At 37.4% G+C, this 19653-nt stretch overlaps 3 protein-coding genes across 3 annotated transcripts; 2 read left to right on the forward strand and 1 right to left on the reverse strand.

Moving 5' to 3' along the window:
• Positions 1 to 79: 79 nt before the first annotated feature.
• Positions 80 to 1437, reverse strand: LOC147764883 (frizzled-7-like). Its single transcript, XM_087000362.1, has 3 exons — positions 1258 to 1437; positions 786 to 991; positions 80 to 501 (listed from the first exon to the last, which is right to left on the reverse strand). Exons 1-3 carry the CDS (start codon positions 1380 to 1382, stop codon positions 344 to 346), a joined length of 489 nt encoding a protein of 162 aa, XP_086856488.1. The 5' UTR covers positions 1383 to 1437; the 3' UTR covers positions 80 to 343.
• Positions 1438 to 2375: 938 nt separating this feature from the next.
• Positions 2376 to 9129, forward strand: LOC106156733 (aldehyde dehydrogenase 1A1-like). The gene is made up of 14 exons (XM_013532135.2): positions 2376 to 2532; positions 4357 to 4461; positions 4820 to 4960; positions 5214 to 5340; positions 5529 to 5590; positions 5821 to 5949; positions 6249 to 6362; positions 6533 to 6635; positions 6804 to 6988; positions 7296 to 7460; positions 7635 to 7792; positions 7912 to 7986; positions 8239 to 8278; positions 8635 to 9129. The coding sequence occupies exons 1-14, from the start codon at positions 2485 to 2487 to the stop codon at positions 8665 to 8667; spliced, it is 1485 nt and encodes a 494-aa protein (XP_013387589.1). The 5' UTR covers positions 2376 to 2484; the 3' UTR covers positions 8668 to 9129.
• Positions 9130 to 10509: 1380 nt separating this feature from the next.
• Positions 10510 to 19340, forward strand: LOC106166481 (retinal dehydrogenase 2). Its single transcript, XM_087017384.1, has 14 exons — positions 10510 to 10691; positions 12528 to 12632; positions 12886 to 13026; positions 13364 to 13490; positions 13806 to 13867; positions 14003 to 14131; positions 14360 to 14473; positions 15242 to 15344; positions 15754 to 15938; positions 16181 to 16345; positions 16550 to 16707; positions 17896 to 17967; positions 18566 to 18605; positions 18747 to 19340. The coding sequence occupies exons 1-14, from the start codon at positions 10644 to 10646 to the stop codon at positions 18777 to 18779; spliced, it is 1482 nt and encodes a 493-aa protein (XP_086873510.1). The 5' UTR covers positions 10510 to 10643; the 3' UTR covers positions 18780 to 19340.
• The last annotated feature ends 313 nt before the right edge of the window (positions 19341 to 19653 follow it).

The raw sequence follows: 19653 nt of genomic DNA on the forward strand, positions 1-19653 counted from the left end.
GTTGTGAAAATAACAAATTAGACATTCAATTTATGCAAAAACTGTATCGAACGTAACACAACACTTTATGAACACAGAATTAATTATCTAAACTTGGTTTTATTCGAGTATTTAACTCATGTACCGATATTTTTTCGTTTAGCTAGGCATCATGTCAGTAGCATGTATTAAACTCTCCAATATTCAAATTAAAGCACGATGCTGTTGTCGTTCTAAGTGTAATAATAGTCTCTGTGATCGAAAAGAAACCGGTAAAGAAAACTGCAGGCTGACTGTATAGTGTTGCTGGTCGTTGACAGCCATATATAGGTCGCCAGTCAGCAGAAGAAACCTTCCGGCGTGTTTAAAGCAACGAGTTGTACCTCTGTAGACAGATATCGCCTGGTTTATGAGATAACAAATCCACAGGTCCCTCGTAGCAACTGCCCTCGTCTGTCCACTGGCCGCACCGCAGTGCCCTTGGCCAGCGAAAGCCAAACCTTCTCATCAGAGGAGCACAGCCTGTGAAACAAACCAACAATCCTATAATGAAACTTAATACAATACTTAAACAGAATAACAAATATTCCAAATAGATCGCGACAATTGATCCTTAGACAGGTACCGGTACATGTAAAATATTTATTAAGCATAACTTTAATAATTTACACTATATAAATGTCGCAAACTCAACACTTGTTCATTTTTCTTGTCTCTTATTACACCCTCAGTATCCATTTTTTCACTGAAATAGGCTTTTTGTTCATTACTGTTGCTTTCATTTTCATATTTTCCATCACTCCTACCCTTATATGCTGCTTCACACAGACGCCTGCAGGGTGACAGTGTCCCTTGGTTTGGTAAACACATAGGAAAGTACAGAGAGCACAGGTAGGGCCGCAATGCTGCGGAGCATTCTACCTTTACCAGCGGCCAAAACTGGTGTAATTCCAAAGCCGCGTCTGCCACGGACGCATGGTTTAACAAATTGGGTAGAGACGTCAGATTATATCTGAAATTTAACAAATTTTTCTTTTGATTGTACTACAGTCAATGACAAGATCCGTCTGTCTGTTTATGAATTGCTTGTAAAAAGAGTCAGATGAAGGGTTAGATAGATTTAATAAAGGAAGCCACCGTCCCATAAAAGATAACACATAAAACGTACATGTGTGAAATATAGTAATCTTTTTCTCAGTTTCTCATCCTCGTCATCTGTTGCGTTTGAGACAGAGAGAAACTGGCCTTCAAGGTGTATATGTGACTTAACTGACTTACCCTAACTTGGGGTGCATGCACATATAGCTATCCATCGGCATTGGTTCACATGTTAATTCTGCATCCAAGATCTTCGTCAGTATCAGCAAGACGCTGAAGAGTAGAACGGTTATAATGCTGCTCATGATTATGTGCACATTTATCAGGCTACACTGTTGATGGGATTCAGCATGAACCCTCTTTATATAGGTTTGTAATTATTGGAGATAAAAATACACACTTCCGAGATGGGCTGTTGTTCGTTTGTGGGAAATTGAACTGGAAATTAAACTTATGAATTGGAAGATTAAAAATGAAAAACGGATATTTAAAATCATGCTTGTTAGTCTCTTTCTTCACTCAACGTCAACAACCACAATATTAATTCTATTTTGTTTTTTGTTCATAAAATAAATTTTTTGAGTCTTTTAATGAAATCTAAAGATGCTAAAATAGTTGACCTTTCAGGAGTAGCACCTGTTAGCAGTATTTGTCTTCCATTGCACAATTTGTTACAGTCATTACAAATTGCATTAGAGGTGAACACAAAACACATTGCTGTGACGCCATTACGATTGCCACAATGTCGCCAGAAAAAAAAAAAAAAAAAAAAAAAAAAAATATATATATATATATATATATATATATATATATATATATATATATATATATATATATATATATATATATTCTGTTACTCTCAATACAAATTAAATTTTCATGTGGAAATAAGAAAAATGTAAAACCTCAGAATATTGGTATGATTTGTCAGAAAATAAAAAAAAATTACTTTTTCTTTTATATTTATTAAAATAAAAAGTTATATCCGTTATTTTCCAAAGACAGCCCATGTTTCGTCGATATTTTTCAGTGTTTAAGGAATAATACACTAGAGTATCAATTAGAGCAAAACCAATAATTTATTACTTTTTTCTCGGGTATCATTTCTTTATTTTATTCATTTATTTATTTATTTATTTATTTATTTATTTTATTTTATTTTATTTTATTATTTATTTATTTTATTTTTTTTTTGCAATATTAATCAAAAGCAAAGTCCTACATGTAGAATCCTGAAAGTGCTTGACATTTATATACAATTTCTGATTATAGAACAGTTTGTCTGTCAACGCTGATAAGCATGCAGTAAGTAAACATAGCGGGCCAGATATCAAGTCTTGCGCAACAGGCGAGACCCACTTTGGTGCCCCAGTGTGAGGACGCAGGTCTGCTATCTGGAAAAGAAAAATGTCGTTGCCACAGCCTATCGAGAAGCCTGAGGTGAAATTCACCCAGGTGAGTGGTTAAAATACCTTGAAGACAGTTGTAATTAGGAAGATCTAAAATATAATGTTTTATCTTTATTTTTAGTCCTGTGCAGTCTATGACAAATGTTTCATTTCGGTAGGTGCATGATGCAGGTTTGATTTGACTTCACGGCAGGAGGAATGTGATCATTAAACTAATCGCACACTTCTCATATCACATGGTTACATACGTTTATTACATGTACCTCTAACATGAGTCAGCACAATGAAAATGTCCTTAAAGATGAAATGATGATAGTTGAACCTGGCCACCCCGCCACTCAGCCCGGGTGGTGTTGTACAATGTATGAGCAATTTCAGAATTTGTGCTCCACATCAATGATAGAGTTATCTGTATACATCATTACTACGTACTGGCACGGTGTATCAGTAATTCGGGTTCGTGATGCAAGCAAAGTTCTGTAAAATTTTGTCTAACTTGCAGATTTCATTAACTACCTGTGTTTCGTATTTCTGATGGTTATGAAATATTGCTATTAAAGGTATGAATGAAGCAAATCCAAGGATCATTGATGTGGAGCACAAATTCTGAAATTGCTCATACATTGTACAACACCATCCGGGCTGAGTGGCGGGGTGGCCAGGTTCAACTATCACCATTTCATCTTTAAGGACATTTTCATTGTGCTGACTCATGTTCAGTGTTTAATAAATAGCAATTCTGTATCAGTCTGGAAAGTTACGTTTGCACAAGCTTTGCACAGCCTTATAATTACCAGGAGGGTTGATTCAAGTTCGAACAGAAGGGTACTGCATGTCCCAGCTTGAACTTTATGTGGGGGTCACACACCACCAAATACGCCCTCTGCACACGCCCCTTTTCACTATACTATAGGGCCTATCTCATACATGTAACATCACATTATTGATGCTCTGTATCATGCCACTGACATTGACTACTTGATATAATTTCCGGTTGAAAATCTAAATAAAATCTTGGTTTCTACATTTCATTTTTTAAAAACGCATTTTGCGTTCAAGGGACGATCTTGCTGGCTAACATAGCTAATAACTTCTTGAGAAGGGTATACGGTGTACATGAGCAGCTGCATCATGGACTTTGACTGACTGGCTGCAAGGCACGTTTGCCTGCTGATAACTGAACAATATTTCAGTTCAAAAAGGATTCCTTCAAGTAATGAAGTTAAAAAACTTGCCAATAAAGGCGATTAAAATTAAAGGCTATTTTTTCTGAGAAACCTAAACATCTTCCTTGCAGGATAAGACTTAAGGATAAGAAATTAAGCCTAGAAATCAATATTAAAAGGATTGTCTAAAATTCAGGGATAAGTGGCGGGCACGCCTGTTTTAACACTTAAGAAATTCAGTTGTATTGATTAAATAAAGGTATCCACTCATTGTAATGTTTTCATGGCTTGCATTTGAGCAGATAATTTCAATTTAGAATTGAGACACGTTTAATTTTTGAACAACACATAACACACCATAAAATGAATATTTTGCACCTTGACATCTTATTTTTCAACAAATTTTTAAATAAAAAGTTGACATTGGAATTACTCAAAATCAATATTTAAGTACAAATCAAGATCTGCACTATAGTACTCATGCAAATGTAATGCACTGTGTCAGCATGACTTGCGTTTTTATAAGATTAGGACGGAATTAATAAAGGATGATGTCACACTTGACGCATACTTTCTCCATTACAAATATATCTGAGGTGTGTAACTCCACCCTCTCTGTCATCATAATCTTTTATCTAATATTAATTAAAAGGGTTATGCTTTCGTGAAACTGATACTACATGTAAGTTTAAATTGTCTTTCAGATTTTCATCAATAACGAATGGGTGAACTCTGTCAGTGGGAAAACTTTCCCTACCATCAATCCATCAACAGGGGAGAAAATATGTGAGGTTCAAGAGGCAGACAAGGTAACCCCCTCTCCTCTCTCTGTCAATCAATCAATTAATCAATCAGTCAATCAATTTATCAATTTCTGACTGACCTGAAGCCGTGAACTGAACTTACGACACTGGACTTAATGATATCTGTAGATAAAGGATCAACTAGTACAAAGTAGAAAGAGCTGTGGCAAAACAACCTAGGGTCAGGGCCAATCCTTACTGGGGATTGGAGGGGGCACATTGGACCACCTCATTCTCCCCATCCCCCGAAAAGAAAATAAAAGAAAAACAAAAAAAAGATAAAGCAAGCAAATCTCGACATTTCTTTACACATCTCTGATATGACAATGAAATTGAAAGTGCTTGTATCTCATTGTTACCTCAGGCTGATGTTGATAAGGCGGTAAAAGCAGCACGAGAGGCCTTTAAACTGGGGTCACCATGGAGACGTTTGGATGCGTCCAAGAGAGGGGTACTCCTTAACAAACTGGCTGATCTTATAATAAGGGACCTTGTGTACCTGGCCGTAAGTGTCCATAAAAATAATATCAATCAATGATGTTGTTTTTAATTTCATGAAATCATTAAGTAAAAAAAAGGATACATCTACACTGTATCGTGAAAACTTGTTTCCATGTACATGTACTCCATTCCAAAGAAACCTTTGAAATCTCAAAGGTGATATTCAAACTGACTGAAATCTTATATCTTACTAATGAATTTTTGATAATATATTTAATACATATTTAATAATTCTACCGGTTATTCACCCCTTGCAGAGTCTTGAGGTGGTGGACAACGGCAAGCCGTTCAAGAATGCCCTGTTCGACATGTACTTTGGAGCGGCTACACTGCGTTACTACGCAGGTTGGGCAGACAAGAACGTTGGACAGACGATTCCAGTTGGTAAGTCTCAGTTTTTTTCCAAAATCGTCGCCAGATTTATGTCAAGACGTTTCGGCCTTGATTAAAATACTGCTGCTGCCTTTCATTTTGATAGGGAAGTGAGGTTATCAGTAAATGCCGTAAATATGTAGTGTTTTGTCATTTTGACTGTATTTTGTGTTGAAGTCATGCGCACTTTTTTACTGCAGACGGAGATTTGTTTGCCTATACTCGCCATGAGCCGGTTGGTGTATGTGGCCAGATCATACCTGTGAGTAGATGTTTACCATCATGGCAAAAATAACGATAATAACTGCTACAGGTAGTTTTGGTTTCTGTCAGATTATCTTAATCTTCACGAGAAGAAATTGATTTTCAGGCACTCAAAATGTTTTACGGAGCATTTACGAAGACTCATCTCAAAATACGTTTATGTTGAAGCAAATAACATATTTTGGTCAAAATTTTCTACCTTGTTTCTTGTTGTTTTGCGTTTTGTAGTGGAATTTCCCCATTCCTATGGTCTGCTGGAAGATCGCCCCTGCCCTGGCATGTGGAAATGTGTGCATTTTAAAGCCGGCCGAACAAACTCCGCTGACGGGCCTGTACGTGTGCTCTCTGATCAAGGAGGTGGGTGGCCTTGCATACTTACATACGCCAAGGATTATGTTGGAATCCTAGTAAAGGAGTAGGGCCTTTAAAATACTGGGTCAAAGCAAAAGGGACTTGTGCTTAGCGTTAAGGTTTCTACGTGCACAATGTAGCTCATCCAAATTTTGATGAAGGTAATCAAGTCAAGAAAACCATTATCTTAACCTATTTTTTATTAAAATGTTAATTAGTTTTTAAATATAACTCATTCCATATTCAGCAATTATACTTAAATATTTACCTGTAATATGATTTCACAGTGTTGGGTATGATTTCAGGCCGGTTTCCCCCCTGGCGTCGTGAACATGGTTCCTGGGTACGGCCCAACTGCCGGCGCGGCACTATCCGAACACATGGACGTGGACAAGGTGGCTTTCACCGGGTCAACAGAGGTAACAAACGGCACTTGTTATAAACTGGTTCTAGAGATTTAAGCAATAAATATACTGTTCCTGTAATAAATATAAAAATAAATTGATCGTCGCATCCAAGACTAAATCGGCACCGATCATGCCACTAACAAGGCTGTGTTTTCATATTGATGTGTTCCTCTGTTCGTCAGGTGGGCCAGTTGATCATGGCGGCAGCTGCCAAGACCAACCTGAAGGGGGTCACTCTGGAACTGGGAGGCAAGAGCCCCAGCGTGGTGTTCGCCGATGCTGACTGTAAGCATATAACAATGAAAACGTGTTTTAAAAAACGAATGATCCCATTAAAGTATTTCGCATTTAATAAAGGTTCTGGTTGATCTAAACATGAGCATGTTCTTTTAAGAGACATTACCATTTGCTAACGTCAGAAGTAATGTGATTGTGTTCTCTTCTGTTCTGTAGTGGATCTGGCTGTGGAGAAGAACCACATTGGTCTGTTCACTAACATGGGTCAGGTGTGCTGTGCGGGGTCAAGGACATTCGTGCAAGAAGAAATCTACGACGAGTTTGTTAAGAAAGCAACAGAACGCGCCATGAAAAGAACGGTCGGCAATCCAATGGATTTCAACACTGAGTCTGGTCCGCAGGTAGTGCCACTGGTGTTTATCAAGATCCGAATTATGTGTGCATTTTATTGCAAAGCCAACTCTTTCAATTTCTTAAAAGTTACAAAAGGCACTTGTACAAACAAATAAATAGGCTACATTAAGATATGGCAAACAAACTTGTTCAACTTATAGTAGGCCTATACTAGCTACTTTTGATTAAAAAAATTGAGTCTCATACTAGACGCTAACTCCGTCTACATCTCATAGACCTTTATAAGGATCTGAATGATTAATGAACTGGATGCTTTTTTATTTATTGAATCTATACGGTTTCTATTTCTGACAGATAGACGAAGAGCAGTTTAAGAAAATTTTGGAACTCATCGACAGTGGGGTTAAGGAAGGCGCCAAGCTGCAGTGTGGGGGCAAGAGAAAGGGGGATAAGGGATATTTTATTGAATCAACCGTCTTTTCCGATGTCACCGATAACATGAGGATTGCCAAAGAAGAGGTGATTATTAGTAAATGGGAATATTTATGATATTTGGATTTTTGGTATTTGTTCAGGGCTATTTGTAATTTGATATTCAATATTGAATATTTGATATTTAATTTCTATCTGCTTTTTAACGTTCCTTATTTATAGCACAGAATCCGAAAGAAAAACAATTGAACGTTGTTTCAGATCTTCGGTCCAGTCCAACAAATTATAAAGTTCAAAGATATGGAGGAGGTGATTGAGAGGGCAAACGACACCAAATACGGCCTGGCTGCCGCGGTATTTTCGAGAGACTTGGACAAAGTATTGAAATTCTCTAACAGCGTCAAGGCAGGGACTGTTTGGTATGTTTCATTTTTTAATTATGTTCCATTGGATATGTAATGAACGCATAAAAAATTGAAATGAATATGATCAGAAAAATTCATTCTGCATATTTTTCAAGGAATGTTTATTATTCTAGGGTGAATACATATAATGACTTTAGTCCTGGGGCCCCGTTTGGTGGATACAAGATGTCTGGCGTTGGCAGGGAACTGTAAGTAAAACTCTATCTCAAAGAAAGCTGACATAATTTCCCTCTTAAGCACAAAGAGTTATTTCAGTTTGAACTACACCCTTTGATATTCATCACGAATCCATCTTTCTACATTACGATGAAATTAAGATCATGGTTAATTTGATGTTAGTTGTCTTTAAATGGTGATTGGATACAAAACCAGACGGTTAAAATCATTTGGATGACTATGTTTTTTATATTAACTATTTCATTTTTTATTTCACATTTTAGGGGATCATATGGCTTGAAGCAATATACGGAAGTGAAATCGGTAAGATGTTTTAAATGAGCTTAAAAGTGGCTCCGGTCATAATCTTGAGAATTTAACTTACCGTAAATATTTCAAGGTGTAAGCTATTTCTTTAATTCAAAATTTTTAAAATTTTTGCTATATAAGATTTTTTTGTTCTACATTAGGTTACCTTTTTGTTAAACACCCGTTTGCAATAGAAAGCACAATGAAAACAATGATTATTCCAAATTTAACCTTAAAATCTTTTTATGATAAGTTGGGCGGTATATATCTAACTGTAAACTGTATGTTTCTATTAGGTTTAACGCAAGGAATTAAAAAACTCAGATTGCATGGAACTTTTAGATTTTTATAATGACTTATGTATCTTCCAGGTGCTTATCAACTGTCCTGAGAGGAACAGCTAAAGAATCAAAGTAGAAGTTGGCTTCAATACAGGCATTTTCTTAATGGTGCTTTGCAACTAGACACTTTGAAATAATTTTTTTCATAGAACTGCTGTTCTTAAAAAATTACAGTGATCTATCAGATAAAACTTTTGTTAAATTGTCAGTGGTGCTGTTTTGTGAATCAGTGTGGAGAAGTGAGAACATTTTGCATACACTGTAAAAACGAAAAATTAAACGACGCTTTAAAAATTCACCAACAAAACGAAATATTAATTTTACTTGTGTCGCTTATTTACACGTATTAAGGCCTGGTCATTGAATAGGATCGAGTGCAATTTGACATGTGATCTTAAACTATAGATAAAGTGATTATGCGGACGACACATCTATATGTATTGTCGAGAACAGATGGCAAAATAAGCATGCTTCTAAATATAGCTTGTTTTTGTGCGTTAACTAATAAAGGCGTGTTATCTGTTACTTGCCTATCTTAATTTGACATATGTGTGTGTTAATACCATCTTTTTAAGTTGCCATAGGGGGAGGCGAAGCTAGTTCGACCCCTTTTTATAAATATTGATATAGCAGGAATACTATTACATTCAGGCTTCTAGATTTTTCAGAAGGAAGTCTATTTATATATACCTTATATATACCTTATACATATCAGAAGTCCAATGTATTTTTTTCAGGGTAAATTCAGTTTTAAATTATCTAGTTCAAGTGTTCGAACTTGCCCCACCCCACTCAAAGAAATTCTATCAACCTGCATGTTATTTGCGTATCTTTATATATAATAATAAACTCTGATAACGAGATCTATCATTTTACATATTTATAACATTTTTATAACATCTCTGGTTGCAAAGTTATGCTATAAAATAGATGCACAGTTGGTCTTCACAACAGATTTAAGTTTTTGACAGTGTTAAGGTAAGATTGAGTTTTTTTTTTTTTTTTTTTCATTTACGCACAAATATTCATCTCTCAACAGCAAAATGACAGATAAACATCCTAAATGTCGTATGGTGTAAATGTAAATGTAGACAGGAGTAAAATCACAAAATAGTTTATTACATCGAAATGAACAATAAGCTGAATAATTTTGGTGCTTAGATTAAAATATCTGACACGACCCATGCCATATAGACAGCAACTTCAATGGATTTTTTTTTGAGAAAAGTAAACATTTTTCACTAATTATGTTGACCCAACATGGGTAACATAGATCCAATTTAGATTCAGAGAAAACATTTTAGACCAAAAGGACGGTTCCTGAGAGCTTACCATACCCCCTTCCGACGAGCCTGTGTCCTCTTATCATTTTGTGCTGCCATTTCAAACAAGACAGTCAATAGTTGCTGACATATTAAAACGTCACAAGTCTTTAGTACCTCTGGTGTAAGTTGCACGAATTTTACAAAAATAGATAAGTATATATTTGCAAAGCGTTCAACTGCATTTACACAACAAAACGTTTAATATGATAAAGCAAACAATGAAGGGCAAAAAAGACACGTAATGGAGGGTTTTAGGTTTGAGTCGCTGCTGTGATCGCTGCCTTCATAACACCCTCCATTCTGAGCGCATTCAGAGCAGACTTAATATGGCCGACCCCACTTAAAAACATGCCACCTTATCCCTGATGGTCTCCCTGCCTCCCTACACGTCCTTAAACAGATTAACTCTCGGCTCCAAGGTTTAATTGTTAGCCGGGGGAGGCGGGGGGAACACAAGGGGATTAGTCGGTATAGACTAGTATAGGATTTGAGTGGGTCGTCCATATTAAGTCAGTCTGCTGATCAACTAGTTCTGAATGCGCTTACTGATTAAACAGTGCTTCATTTTAACAGTGGCGTAATCTAGAGTAGAGTAATCTCGCGTACATACTGTATATCACGTGATTTACAAGTACTTGATAACGGAGTCGATTTGTCACAAAGGTCGCCGCCGGCCAACCCAGCACTATCGCTGCAAACTTCGAAGCGACAAACATGTCCCTCCCGTCTCCAATTGAAAACCCAGAGGTTAAATTCACCCAGGTAAGCAGTTAACTTGGAGTATTTAGTGACGGAGCTATCAAAATGATGGAAGTCAATTACTGATTTGGTCCATTTTGTTCATCAAGCTGTTAAATTGTCTGAGTCATTATTGTCTCTGAGTGAAGGACTATACACACTGGTATTTGATTTTGTTGCGAAAACAAGGTGAAATTAGCCTTCTATAAGATCTATTTCACATCTTGCGATATGAACACAATACACCTAATTGTATCAGTATGATGTGATACACAATATACCTACACTGCAGCAACATGACAACGTTTTGAGAGATTGTCAACGTGACAACCTGAATGTTACGTAAGAAACCACCGCGCCCAAGATGGCCAATTAACAGAATTGTTTCTAATTGGCCCATACTAGGACCCACTACAGGTATGATGTTCAAAGTGCTCAAAGTAGTCTACCTGTGCTGGGCTGACAGTCGGTTGCCACACACTCTCGTATCTGACCATGCCCACATTCAGCGCTTGGCTGAACGCTAGGCAGTACGTGCATACAGTATGATCCAAAACAATCTATCACCGATTTAGTATTTATGTAGCCAAATGTTCACAAGCAGTATGCCACCTTGTTCGTGTTAAAATCTCTTGTCTGTTTATAGGCAGCAATCTGTTACTCTGTTAGCAGAGAGAAAAGATGATCTTCTATAAATGACTCTCTATACTGTCACAGTGTGAGTTAACAAAGATGTGCACAGATGTTGGGAAACATTAAAGACTACGAAAAACTATACAGAAACTTAAGTTTTTGCTGATTGAATCTGGGTCACCCTGTATTTGGAACAACAGTGATAAGTTCTTGCAAGTCATTCTACATGTACGCTTTTATTCAAACGCATCAATTTTTGAACAGTACTGGTTTGTTTTGTTTTCATATATTTTATCTTTACACTTTGCAGTCATTCGAAAGGCCTTAGCGTTGATAAAACGTTTTTGGCTGCTTGCACTTTCTCAGACGTGGAGCATTTAATATATTCTAACTTTTAAATCTGTTTTCCATCAAATTACACAATCACCCCTCCATACCACCGTATCTATGTACAGTGTAGGTAAGGTCAGGTTAACCCGCGCTGCAGTTGACGCACTGGTGGACCCAGAATTAGTGGGGCCGGGGGGGGGGGGGGGGGGCAGGATTACAGACTTTTTGGGCGCATTCCCATAGATTTTAGATCGATCTATCCCCGTGGGGAGTCTCACTAAATTACTGTCAGATAATCCCGCTTTAATGTCCGTCCCGCCTACTACAAGCTGTAAGGGGTTAATTAACTTTCGTGCCCGCTCGGCTAACAGCTATTAAGCGTGAACCCCCAGGGAGTTAGGTCGATCTAGTTGGATCGATCTAATCTCTGGGAATGGGGTCTTTGCCTCTCGAAAATAACAGACGAGGACAATTTTACTATAACATATAGGATGCAGGATTGGAAAATTTCTTGGTCATGTCTCAAATCGTCCGTTGTACTGTTTATTTTTGAGGGAGAAGAAGAAGAGTAGGTCACACTTGAAAATTAGGGAGGGGCAAGCTTTGCCTGCTGCTGGATCTATCATTGTGTTGACAGGTTCATGGCATTGGGTTGTGTGCTTGGGATAAGCTACATGTAGCTTGACTAAACTATACACAGTTTCAAAACCAAAAATCACAGGAGGAACGCAGACTTCATATCGTATGTATATGCTGTGTATAAAGTGAAGAGACAAAAGTGATAGTAGTTTTAAATTAATTAACGTAGTTTCATGTGTTTGCATATATACATGATACATTTTATTTACTTGGAAGCCGCTCTCACAATTTCTACTTTTCAATTTTTTATGTCGTCAGATATTCATCAATAATGAATGGGTAAATTCTGCCAGCGGGAAGACTTTCCCCACCATCAACCCATCGACAGGTGAGAAGATATGTGATGTCCAGGAGGGAGACAAGGTAAACCATTTCCCCCGCTCTCTCTCTCTCAAACACACTCGCGCTCGCTCGCGCACGCATTCACGTACGCACACCACCACCACTTCCACAAACAACAACAACAAATATCCAATGCCAACTTTTGGCCTATTGGTCCTTTGTATGGACTTTGAAATGACACTGTACAAATCATTTTTAAATACACCGACACCGTGCATAAAGCTGTCTTACACATGTCGATCGTTGAAAAGTATTGTAAATATTGTTCCCTCAGGCTGATGTTGACAAGGCGGTAAAGGCAGCAAGAGAAGCCTTTAAACTGGGGTCACCATGGAGACGTTTAGATGCGTCCAAGAGAGGGGTACTTCTGAACAAACTGGCTGACCTGGTAATGAGGGACATGGTGTACATAGCGGTGAGTGACAGCGGTTGATTTTAATCATGAATTTGTTTACGTCAATGCGTGCGTATTATATATCGAGTGCGTGGTCTCAAGTGTGTGCGTGCCTTTGGTTTCATACTTGTTCCGTGTGCGCATGTGTGAGTGTGTGTGGTTGTGCGTCTTTGTCAAGCTTTGTCAACAATTTGGCATTCATGTATATCACTATATTTAAATAATTGTGCAATGTTTTATACTACTGTTGACGACAAATTTGAGAATCTGCACTGTCAAGCTGCACATGTAACTCCAACAGGGGCAAACCATGGTAATTTCTTTCAACATATTACATCTTTATAAACTCAACTTTAAGAGTCTGGAGGTGATGGACAACGGCAAACCGTTCACATACGCCATCGGCGACATGTACTTCACCGAGTCAATACTCCGGTACCTCGCAGGATGGGCAGATAAGAACGTTGGACAGACTATTCCCGTTGGTAAGTATCGTCACACTTTAAAAGCAAATTTTTTGTCGTTATGTTGTATTTTCAAAGTTATGACATCTATGACAAAATTTGAAGCCCTGCAACTTCATGTTCGTTTTTGCGTATTACATACATTTGTACAAATTACGAGCGCTCAATAAAGTTCTGCATACATAAAGCTATGTACATGTATTTAAACTTAAGTATATTATAATTAGTAGTGTAGAGAGCCTATAAATGTACACTCATTTCATGTGCTCAATAAATTATTATTATAAATGTTATTGCCAAATGTCATTGTTGCTGATAACCACACTGTATTTCCAGATGGTGACCTGTTTGCCTACACTCGCCACGAACCTATCGGAGTTTGCGGTGGAATCATTCCAGTAAGTAGGCAGGTTTAAGAAAATTAAAATTATGGATCATACGCACATTTTTCGAAAGTTGACTCGAATTTAATTTTCCTTGATAAAACAAATGAATAGATAAGCACAACTGTGAAAATTTTGTTTTCATTTTAGTGGAACTTCCCTCTCCCATGCTTGGCCATGAAGTTAGCCCCGGCTGTGGCGTGTGGGAACGTGTGTGTTATAAAGCTTGCGGAACAGACACCGCTAACCGGGCTCTACCTGTGCTCCCTGATAAAGGAGGTACGACTGCTGCAAGGGCCTTTTTTCCGAATGCAGCTTTACACTGCTATCATTTTCCTGATTATTCTACACGTAGATACCATGAGGTTTAAATAGTTCATATTTTAACAGTCGAACTTATTTTATCGTTAAGTAATATTTGGGCATCAAAAATTAAATAGTTCTTCAAACAAAAGTATCAAATGTTGAGACAGTAGGCTCTATATTATTTATTATTTTTCTTTCTAGGCCGGTTTCCCTCCTGGAGTCGTGAACATCATTCCTGGGTACGGCCCAACTGCTGGCGCTGCTATATCGGAGCACATGGACGTGGACAAAGTGGCCTTCACTGGGTCAACTCAGGTACAAGACACGCCACAGGGTGTTCAAGATCACATACACTACTTTCTTTAATAGTCAGTTCATTAAATCACAGCCCGTGGGTTGAAGTGATACATTTGATAAAGAACACAATAATAATATATTTTTAAGGGATAACCACTCTTCGTATGAGATTCATATTTCATAATAAATGCATTAAAAACACTTATATGTAAAACAATAAATTCTATTTTACCACCAAAACGACGGTTATCGCAATTTTTCTGGAGTCTGTGTAGTCATCGGACCACGTGACCTCTATAGATGGCTAGCTACTTAAGAGATTATTAAATACAAACAAACTTTAAAAAAAACATGGACTAACTGTGAATGTTGGAAGGGATTCATTTACCATTGGTAAGTATGGGAAATTGTCGTTTACCCCAAGAAAATCCCATTTTAGGGCAAAATGAACATTTGTCATACCTTTAAAATAAAGCATGGAATGTAAAACAGCCACTGCTGAACAATATATTGGACATGTAAAGATCCATTAGGGATAAAAGTGCAACTGGTGCCAGGTTTTAAATTTTGGCTAGGTGACCCTATAAAGTCTGTTGGAGTGTTCATTTGAAATTTGGTTCAATTTTTTCAGTCTCATTATTAAAACAAAAGAAAGCATTAATTGCTAAGGTATCCTCTGCGTTTTACCAAAGTCGCCAGACTGGAAGCATTCATAATGAAAATTGTGCATTGCTGTTATAGTCACTGGAGGTGATATCTAACGTTGTGGACACACCTGTCTTTCAGGTTGGCCAGTTGATTATGGAGGCAGCTGCTAAGTCCAACCTGAAGGGTGTTACTCTGGAACTGGGAGGCAAGAGCCCTTGTGTTGTGTTTCCTGATGCTGATTGTGAGTAAATCACACAACGGTGAAGTAAATTATTCAAAAAGTCACATATTCTAGATTGCACAGGGCAGCATACATGAAGGTCCTTCTACACAAGGATACCGTATACGATCTTTAAAACCAATGTAAAAATTATTTGCAGGCATGTAAGCTTGTTGTGAAGTGTTTGAAGATTTATTTTAAAAATGAAGTTGTAAGCAGCTTTGACAGATAAACAACCAACTGCAAGAAGTAACCCACAGATATGGAACGTGCGGAGTTAGGAAACATACCCGAATGATCGGAGAGTGAACCGTTTTCCCTGACGGTACTCAGTGTACAAAAATTGTGTAAGGAAATATTATTTATACAGGTGTAGCATAAACAGTACACTTATGTTTATTAATGATAAATGTTCCCCATTCTGTCACAGTGGACATGGCCATCCAGCGAAGCCACGATGGACTGTTCTTCAACTCGGGACAGGTGTGTGTCGCCGGCTCCAGGACATTTGTACACGAGGATATCTACGATGAGTTCGTGAAACGATCCACTGAGCTCGCCATTAAGAGAAATGTCGGAAACCCCTTTGAGAAAACCACTCAGTCCGGACCACAAGTATGCAGTGTTGTTGAATATTATTCCTTCTCCTCTCGATTTCATCAATTCTTATGTTTTGTTAGTTTTTATTCATTCTAGTGAGTGATAAACCATCCTTTAAATACGTAGACTAATTCATTAAATACGTAGTCTGATTCTTCAAATACATGTAAGTAGTCTAACTACACAGAATGCAAAGTTGTCACCGCCAGTTTTCTTCTCTGTGGCACTAAAAAATTTCGCTTGTTCCTCATTCACAGATTGATGAGGAGCAGTTCAACAAGATCTTGGAGCTGATCCAGAGTGGGATCGCTCAAGGCGCCAAGCTGCAGTGTGGAGGGAAACGCCTTGGGGACAAGGGATACTTCGTGCAGTCCACCGTCTTCTCTGACGTCACGGATAACATGCGCATTGCTAAGGAGGAGGTGATTTTTTCTTTACATAAGAAATTTTTAGTTCAGTCTTTACCTTTAAAATATATATTTAAAGTTATTCAGTCATTTTCTCTGATATGTGTAACTCGATTTCTCTTTACTGAACACTGAAACCTTCACAATTACAAGATGTTTACCGATATGTCCAAATGCAGTAGATATGATTTTGAAAAGTTGAGAAAAATGCTATTTTAGATCTTCGGTCCAGTTCAGCAAATTATAAAGTTCAAGGACATGGAGGAGGTGATTGAGAGGGCAAACGACACCAAATACGGCCTGGCTGCCGCGGTGTTCACCAAAGACCTCGACAAAGCATTGAAGTTTTCCAGCAGCGTTCAGGCGGGCGTTGTGTGGTGAGATTCTTTATTACCGTACAGAATACGCATTTCATATAATATCATTTTTATAAAGTGATCATGAAACTGAAAAATAATTCTCACCTTTTTTACATCTGAAAGAAACTTTGTTGAAGAAAATTTTAAAAACTATTTTCATAGACCCATAATGGCATAAAAGATGTGTATAGGGTATAAAACTAAAGTTTAGTAATTGAACTTTTTACAGCAATGTCTATACGTAGTCCATTCTTAAAAATTAAACAACGTGTACATGTGGGTAGTTGGACCCCTTGGCTCGTTGGAGCCTGCTTGATTCACAGATAGGGGAAAGCAGGGCTATTTTTTACCTTGGTAACTTATCTTAAAGTCTACATTTGGTGTCTGTTTTCGTGAGTTGAGTGCAATTTTACAGTTACTCATTATATTTATTTTATGCAGGATGTATGACTTTGACTGTGACAATTTTTTATTTTGAATAGGTCTTGCGAATAAAATTATATTTTTATTTTGGATTTTATTATGTGTGCGGACTTGTTCCCTGGACGGGGCAAATTTGCACACTTGGATTAGACATTTCTGAAATGCATTTACTCTGAAAATAATTACAGCACGATTCTTATACTTATACCTCAAATAGGGTATATAAATGAACTTCCTTGTGAAAAAAATCTGGAAACCTGAAGGTGATAGTTTACCTTCCATCTCAATTTTTATGAAAAGGGTGCGCACTAGCCCCGCCTGGGCCCTTGTTTTGTTTTAACACAAATTCAAAATATTTAAGGAAACGTATAGAAACATCAATATATCTGTCTCATATGGACTACAAATGAGTCTCAAAGGCTAAGTAATATAATGTAAATACATTCCATGGAGTTCACATGTATTGCTAACTGTAAAAGTAAAGAGTTCAAACTTGCCCCTACCCTACCACTTGGCATGGGCTGTATTTTTTATTTTATTTATTTATTTATGGCGCTACATTTGTAGCTAAGTCACTGGTTCTTGTTTTAAATTGGGTTTTACTGCTCTGTCTTATTCTCAATTGACTCTACAAGGTCAAAAGTGTCTAATTGGGCCAACTAGTGTCATAGTTTGATAGAGTAAAAAGAATATGTCTCTAGTTTCATAAAAAACAATTGTATACTGTTAGCATAAGAGACCGAAAGCCTGTCTTTATTTGTTATAATTTACTGTACTCCTCAGGGTGAACACCTACGGCGGTGGACTGCAGTCTCCCTTTGGTGGATTCAAGATGTCTGGTATTGGCAGGGAAATGTAAGAAAAATAATGAAAATAAATCTGGATACCATTACTGTGATCTTAAGAACACCACAGGGAGCGTTAGAACTTGTATAGCAAAAATAATTTTCAAATTTCAACGCTTTTCTAAGGTGTATACCATAACGAAAACCGTCTAAACAGACCCAATCTACAATCTTGTTTTTGAGTTCTAATTTTTAGTTTTTGAGTCACTCTTATAATGGAAATACATAATGGTGAGTTTTGCTCTTGACGGTGAAAATGAGAATTTAAGAAAAAAAACACACAATTTCCCAACAGTTTTGATGAAGGGTCACACACATAGGCTACCTTGGTGATCAAAGGGAAATCGTGGAATTTTCAGGATTTTTTTTCTTTTTTGAAAAGTCCATCTTCCTATTTTTATATAAGTGTTGAAGCCATGGATTTGGATTATATATTGTTCTCCATCATGATTTGTAAATTTCCAAGAATTGTGTTAAGAACGTGAAGGATATTTGATACTTTGAAAACTCAGGATTTGTCTTATCTAATATAAACTGCTTTATTTTAACTACCATGGCAGTCACGGTAGAACCACGCACACACTGAGTCTTAACTCTTTTATTTTCAGGGGTTCCTATGGTTTGAAAGAGTATACGGAAGTTAAGACGGTGAGTAGACTTTTTAAGATGTGTTTAAAAACCTACTATATAATGAAGACGCTGTATTGGAATACATTTATTATGTGTAAACTCATAAAGTTATAAAAAAGTTCTGTGACGAACGCTTATCAGTGGTTTGCCGTTTTGTAGGTGCTCATTCGCTGTCCCGAGAAGAACAGTTAAGGGTTCCAGACTCCAAGAAGACAGATGATGACAAACTAACAATTAAAATGACTCTTATATGAATTTAACTTCCATAAGCGAGTAATCACGTCATTGATGCTCTGTTAATTCTCGCACTTGTTGAAGATAAATGTTTTCAATGCAGCCAGAACTGATGGAAGTGGTGGTGATAACATTTTAAAAACATTTTATCACGTCGAATCCCATATTTTAGATAGAGAATATGTGTGCCATCTCACCGGTACCGTACTGTAGTGGGTGCTGGAGGTTGGATAATTGCCTCAGCCATACTTGCAAGTCTTACAGTGTAGGTGCAGGAAGAATTTCCCACGTCTTTAAGTCGAAATATGTTTCACTAAATCATTGAAATAATTACGTCGCCGATGAGACTCAGGTCAACTGATATGTGTTGTTTTCGTGCATATGTAGCCACCTTCCATACGTGCCTCGTCTCTTTTTTTCTTTGTATGCTTAACTTCTGTCCCATGCAACCCTAACTAAAATTTTGCTTCCTTACAGACATACCCACGGGTTATGAAATATAGCTCTTGTAAAATGCGACAGCTTGTTGGAGTTGAATGTTGTTACTATTTGTATATAGCATAGGGCTACTTGCATGTACGAAATGTGCCTTTCTCAATATTTGGACCTGGATATATTTGATAAGACACTGTTAAAAACTGGAAACAAAAAGGTTGGGTGGAATAAAAGCATGTACCGGTACATAGAACAGGTAAATTCTGTGATGCGCAGGCATGAACCTGTTTCTATAAACCAGTGCTGCAAAGCAAAATGCCGTTTCAATCCCTTTACTCATTTTTCACAAGTTTATATATTACGCTAATATGTCACCCTGCAAATAAAGATGGGCCTA

The sequence above is a fragment of the Lingula anatina genome, chromosome 1 (assembly GCF_051362555.1).
Source record: "Lingula anatina isolate TDL-2025a chromosome 1, LinAna3.0, whole genome shotgun sequence".
Taxonomy (NCBI): Eukaryota; Metazoa; Brachiopoda; class Lingulata; order Lingulida; family Lingulidae; genus Lingula; species Lingula anatina.

What these genes read in the sequence shown, in the direction of transcription:
- LOC147764883 (XM_087000362.1), bottom strand. Translation starts at nt 1,382, where the DNA reads ATGAGCAGCATTATAACCGTTCTACTCTTCAGCGTCTTGCTGATACTG. An exon ending in TGCATGCACCCCAAGTTAGG is followed by an intron (nt 992 to 1,257) that starts GTAAGTCAGTTA and finishes GTTAAATTTCAG; the next exon opens with ATATAATCTGACGTCTCTAC. An exon ending in GTGTGAAGCAGCATATAAGG is followed by an intron (nt 502 to 785) that starts GTAGGAGTGATG and finishes TTTGTTTCACAG; the next exon opens with GCTGTGCTCCTCTGATGAGA.
- LOC106156733 (XM_013532135.2), top strand. Translation starts at nt 2,485, where the DNA reads ATGTCGTTGCCACAGCCTATCGAGAAGCCTGAGGTGAAATTCACCCAG. An exon ending in CTGAGGTGAAATTCACCCAG is followed by an intron (nt 2,533 to 4,356) that starts GTGAGTGGTTAA and finishes ATTGTCTTTCAG; the next exon opens with ATTTTCATCAATAACGAATG. An exon ending in TATGTGGCCAGATCATACCT is followed by an intron (nt 5,591 to 5,820) that starts GTGAGTAGATGT and finishes TGCGTTTTGTAG; the next exon opens with TGGAATTTCCCCATTCCTAT.
- LOC106166481 (XM_087017384.1), top strand. Translation starts at nt 10,644, where the DNA reads ATGTCCCTCCCGTCTCCAATTGAAAACCCAGAGGTTAAATTCACCCAG. An exon ending in CCACTCAGTCCGGACCACAA is followed by an intron (nt 15,939 to 16,180) that starts GTATGCAGTGTT and finishes CCTCATTCACAG; the next exon opens with ATTGATGAGGAGCAGTTCAA. An exon ending in AGTATACGGAAGTTAAGACG is followed by an intron (nt 18,606 to 18,746) that starts GTGAGTAGACTT and finishes GCCGTTTTGTAG; the next exon opens with GTGCTCATTCGCTGTCCCGA.